This window comes from Gymnoscopelus braueri, assembly GCF_963280865.1.
Source record: "Gymnoscopelus braueri genome assembly, chromosome: 6".
Taxonomy (NCBI): Eukaryota; Metazoa; Chordata; class Actinopteri; order Myctophiformes; family Myctophidae; genus Gymnoscopelus; species Gymnoscopelus braueri.
This window is the reverse complement of record NC_137607.1, coordinates 23,982,346-23,988,345: the sequence shown is the minus strand read 5'-3', so window position 1 is coordinate 23,988,345 and position 6,000 is coordinate 23,982,346. Positions and strand designations below refer to the sequence as shown.

The 6,000-nt window shown below is 41.3% G+C and overlaps 1 protein-coding gene across 1 annotated transcript in view; it reads right to left on the bottom strand.

Moving 5' to 3' along the window:
- The window catches only part of col24a1 (collagen type XXIV alpha 1 chain), a 151,252-nt gene that overhangs the window by 99,519 nt on the left and 45,733 nt on the right, over positions 1–6,000 (bottom strand). The window contains exon 5 of the mRNA XM_080430719.1: positions 5,147–5,200. Coding sequence (XP_080286845.1) covers positions 5,147–5,200 — 54 coding nt within the window. The remainder of the gene's footprint in view (positions 1–5,146; positions 5,201–6,000) is intronic.

Sequence of the window (6,000 nt, the reverse complement as noted above, 5' to 3'; positions counted from 1 at the left end):
GGGTTGTTCAAAAAGCTCCTGAGCCCTGCGGCTACCATCTATGTTTCTTCAGTAAAAGAAAAAAAAGGTAGTGGGGGGGGGGCTCTTGCTGTTTCAAAAGTTTATATGATGTTTTCAGTTGATGGAGAGTGGAACAATGTGGGTCCAAGCCACGTGCTCATACTATGTATCATGTATTATAGCTCCAATAAAAACCAAACAGTGGGACAAAGGCATAAAAATACCTTAAATATCTGTAACTACTCAAGAGGATTACATGCCTTACCCTCTAGATATCCAGGCATCCCATTCAATATGTTGTAGTTTCCGTGTACAGTATAACATCCACAGTAAAGCACAAATATACAGTACATGAAGGGAATTTCAAAGGACCTGGTGGGAAGGTGTGTTCTATTTCCTGCAGCCTGTTACCTCTGATATAGAACCATGCTGCAGTATACTGTATGGTGCGCTGAAGTGAGAGGGTCAAATCATGTCATTAGCTTGCAGCATTGTAACTTTGTTTCCAGGTTGCAACTTGTGTTACGTATCGCTAAATGTTTCTCACTCACATTCAAAACGGCATTACAAAAGGAAGCAAAGGTAATCAATACTTTCAGGTCATCAGATTTAAAAGTCATTAATTGATGTAATATAAATCAGGACCCCACATCAGCACATACGATACTTCCACTCTGTATGTATGCTTCCTCCAATGCATGAAACAATCCTATTTTCTGTAAACCCTATACAGTATACAGTACTTAGTTGACCGAGGTCCGCTCTGGCTCTATAACTGGTCCGTTCCTTTTTTCCCCCTTCTACACCAAATATCTTCACGGAAAATAGCAGATCTACAAGCTCATCAAAACACGCCACAATGCGATGCGTTTAACTGGGATTTACTCTGACAGGTGGCGCACAGGTTTCAGCATGGTGAAACCTTGCAGAACTGTGTGGTTTCAACAGTAGAGAATGTTGGTATCTGCGCAAAAATAAACTCAAGGACCTGTTCACATCCGTACTGTACCTCTGTACTGTACATTGTTTGAATACACTGAGGCATGTGCTTTATAGGGCATGTAGTGTCAGATGATCACTATGAGATCACAACTTAAAACAACGCTACCCTGGCACTTAGACAATGGAGCACCTGGATAGCAGATTCCCATTATCACATACTGAGTAAGCCTACAGAAAGAACATGAAAATACAACCAGACTTGGAAAAAAGAAATAATACAATGGATAACCTCAGGGGGAAAAAACACATGAAGTCATCCGCATAATATCATATCTTGCCAATGATATGTCTACTTTCAAGGATGTTTAACCCCATGAACCCTAGCACCCCATTCCACATTTGGCAAAAACAGCAGATCTACAAGCTCACAACGCGTTGCAATGCAACAGGTTGTGAACTTGTAGATCGGCTATTTTCGGGGAAGTGATTTGGTGTAGAGGGAAATACTAACAGACCTAAATTAGTTTGGAGCCCTAGGGGACCCGGTCAACTACAGTTAATTATATAGGGTTTAAGTGGTTTAGTGGCCAGTAAGATAAATCACACACAACCAGAATTGTCTCTGTCAATAAAAGGGTGCGTTCGGAAATACAGCACTGAGCGCACTGGCCAATACAAACTAATAGGCGACTGCGCTCCCGGTGCGCATTTCCGAACGCACCGTAAGAGTTGTGTATTGTAAACATTTCTATAGACCAGGAGTCATCAACCTTTTCTGAGCACTGAACACCTCTCAAAGGTTTAACTCAGTATCAAACTCTTAATACAATTATAAGTCATTACAACCACATTTTTGTACACTATATATACTTTTTAAAATCCTATTTTCCTCACAATTTTACAAACCCCCTGCAGTACCGGCAAGTACCCCTAGGGGTCCGTGAACCCTCGCTATATAGACTAATATAACCATCACCAATTAACTGAAATTAACAAGCATGACAGTGTCTCTTTGAAGGCAATTTAAGAACTGTAACGCAATTCAAGAGCAATAGATAGACACTGCAACTACTGCATATAAGTGAGGGCAGGCAGACGATGGTATGAACTCTACCAGAGCACAAGAGGAGACAGCTCCCATTTACAAATAATAAAAACAGACCAATGGATTAGCATGGAGTCGAAGGCTTGGCTTCAGGCTAGTTGCAGTACAATGGTTCCATGTATTAATCAAATTTATTTCGCTCTCTTCTTTGTCCTTGTCAGTGTCTCTCTCCCACTATCGACCTCCCCTTCTCTCAACAACCATCCACCCTCCATTTCATTTGTCCCAGATGATTGGTAGGACTGCAGAATGACATGCAGTAAACTACCTCGGGCATAACAGGGGAGCTAAACCTTGTCATCCCCTCCTCTGACTCCCAAACTCTTAAATCCTCATCCGATGTACACTAATGATTCTCTAAGCCAAAAAGCCCACCACTCCTACCATTATAAATCACACTGCCATTATATACATCACCACTACAAAGGCGGGAAATTATGGCTTTATGAAATTGCAAGACTCTCTCACTTGGCATCTAGATTGTCAGAACATATGGGCCCCACTATCATGTTAAAGGGCCCCAGTAGTTCTGTGTCAGAGATTTTGAATATCATAACACCATTCCTCAGTCACAACAGTTTAACTTGATTTCTCTCTGGCTAGGATGCACAGTGCAAGCCTTGGAACACTGAATTAAAACAGTATACAGAAAATAAAGGGAATCTTGCATGTCTTTATAAACATAATGGTATCATAAAACATGCCATGAATGCTATATTTTCATCCAAATCCTTTTCGGTGTTGGTCTTCAGGACAAAAAAAGATAAATGTCATCTCATCTTCTCATTTTATCTAATCTTATCCAAAAATGACAAATGACAGTTTGCTTACCATCACATACATACAGTACATACGTACATACACCTGAATCAAAATGCAACATAATCCAACAGCTAATCAGCAAACCTAAGCCAATCAAAGGCTTCCTACAACACAAACAAACGTGTAGATCGGCTATTTTCAGTATTTGAAAAGGTTTTTCAAAATAGTAAAAAAAAAAGAAGCATAAAGTGTTCAAGCATAAGGACCTGTGGGGATCTTAAGGATCTTGCGTGCCGCCCTAACCCTTATGCCTAAACTTTTTTTGCCATTTTTTACTATTTTGAAAAACATTTTAAAAGAATGAAAATAGCCGATCTACATCAAAATGGTAAAAAATGCCTAAAAAGTGTAGGCATAAGAGATTAGGATAGGGCCCTGTCATCTGTTACCCTATGGCTACAGAAAGTATCTCCTGGCACTGCAGGGAGAAACACTCCTAGCCTGACACTCAATGAATTTTAATTTCGTTTCACTCCATTATTCAGTCTGACAGCCGTCTCAGTGAGGCGTTTTCTGAGATGGGGGCGTGGTCAAAGTGGGACTCTTTGGCGATTGGTTCATACTTGATTATCCCGATCCTGATTGGGTCGGATCGATTTTTCAACCGAGAAAACCCCGCCTTTCTACAGCGTCACCAGACCCGGAATGCGAGGCTAGCGATTCAGGGGCTGGAGCCAGGCTAAAACACTCCTGGTTCCTCACAGAAATATATTGCCTTGGTTTCTAGCTCAACCACCGACAGTGAATGTGTAGGTTGAATTTGATGGAGATTGGGTTATTAGCACAAGTATGAGGGTTTACTAGAGGTTCTGAGAGTCGACATATAATTATAACAAGAAATCACAAGCACAATTAATTTGAAACTACCCCTGAAATTACAATCTCTGTTGCCAACCAGCGCAAATGAAGCAACAGAAGTGTTGTTTTAGTGGAAAACTCAGTGGTATAAATGATGAATATAGCCTTGTTTAGACTTGTTACAGTGCCACAGGCCTATTTCCTCCTAGATAATGATGATTGGCTATTACTGTTATATATCCTGGTTCTTTCTTCCAAAAACTGTGAATTTAACTTAAGTAATAAAAAGCTGTATTTCTGTAGACACATCCAACAGCTCATTAAAGATACTGGCTTTGACTTCATCACTGCCTATACTTGCATCTCCATCCCACTGATAGATTCACCAAAGCACTTCTCTCAATACCCGTCTGTCTCCTTTGCTTTTTGAACACTTCTCATCTTAGTGAAAACACACACAACAACAATGCTGGTGTAACTAAGGCATTAGCAGCAAAAGCTTTCTTCACGCGTAGTTTACATAAATAATCAAGAAGTTCCACATTCTTTTGACTACTTTCACATTTTCTCGTTGTTCAGGTGCATTCCCATTGGGCATGATGTGATCCGTTTTTGAGTGGTGCAATTCGATATTAAGCCAATGTGACGAGAGGTACAGGTCTAGGTACGTACGTCAGGAGTCCAGTCTGCTTCTACTGTATTTACACGTTAGCCAGAGAAGCTGGCAGCTCACAATGGGTAAGTAAATACATAGACAGACAAGACATCCTCGCACATTTTAACCACATCGGGTGGTCTAGAGAAGTAATGTTGTCTCCTTAAACCAAAACAGAAGTACCAAAATCATGGCACTGCATCTTTAAGGAGGAAAACCAGCAACTGTTTCACTTTGTTGCTGAATCGGCAGAAAAAACATTCAACTCAGTGCAATACTAAATCCTTTTCTTCTGAGAGTGAAACAGTCTTAACCTGTTAAAACCGGGAAAGCATCTGTGTCAGTTTAGATTTTTTGCGTTGGCTATTAAAAAATAGCAGACATACAAGCTCACAGCGTGTCACTTCGTGCCGCACTGCGAGCTTGTACATCTGCTATTTTTGAAAAATCTTATCTCTTATTTTGTAGAATCAGCCTCAGGTCTTAATGAGTTAACCCATTAAAACCGGGAACGCATCTGTGTAACCACTTTAACCATTATTTTATACTTTGGCTATTCAAAAATATAGCAGATATACAAGCTCTATGGCTATTTTTTTAATAGCCAAAGTATAAGACAATGGTTAAAGTGGTTAAAATCTAAAATGACACTCTTAATGGGTTAAGTCAGAACATGACATTGACCATGGTCACAGCAGAGCTGTATCTGGGCCCTGAGGGGACTCATCTGCCCCTCATCTCCCCCAGATACAAACCAGGAGTTTGTCTGGGGGGCTCCCGGGAACCTGTCTGTAACCACATTAACATAGGAGAGGACAACTCACCTTGGGGCCAGGTGGACCAGGCAATCCTGGATTTCCATGTGGACCAGTGGGACCCTGGAACAGATGCCAACGCAGATAGGGTGGGAGAGAGAGAGAGAGAAACACAGAGGGAAAGAAGAGGGCTTAACTAACAGTACATCACAATGACAGCCCAGTATTTTACGGTGAGTCAGATGGAGCTAAAACGTGCAGCTGAACTTACAGAGCGATAAGGTGAACGTGTGCACGTGTGCTTATATAGAATGACTGAGGGAATGTTGCCTCGCACTTTGTAAGTCACTCTGGATAAGAGTGTCTGCTGAATTGTATTACAACGGCATGCAAATGCAACACATGCATACACTATACACGTGCACGCACATGTGCTTGCACGCACGCACGCACACACACACACACACACACACACACACACACACACACACACACACACACACACACACACACACACACACACACACACACACACACACACACACACACACACACACACACACACGCAAATGCATTTACACACACACATGCATACTGCATACCGAAAAACCACATTCCTTCACATCTGCAGCCCTGCTGTTCACTGGCTGGGCGGCAGCGCTTTCTCTGAAAACAGCCACCCCACACTGAATGCCATGAGGTTAAACTACTGTCTCATTTCAATTTGTTGATACCAGTTATCAGAACAAAAAAAACAAAACATGTTGCTGCAAAATTGGTGTAGAAAGATAATTCCCGTTAAAATCACCATCCTTTGATGGCCGAATGGTTGAATTTAATCATCTTGGCTGGTAGATCTAAAATGGCTGTCACAGAAGACTTGATAATGTTTCATGGAAATAAGCAGTGGTACTGTACAAAAC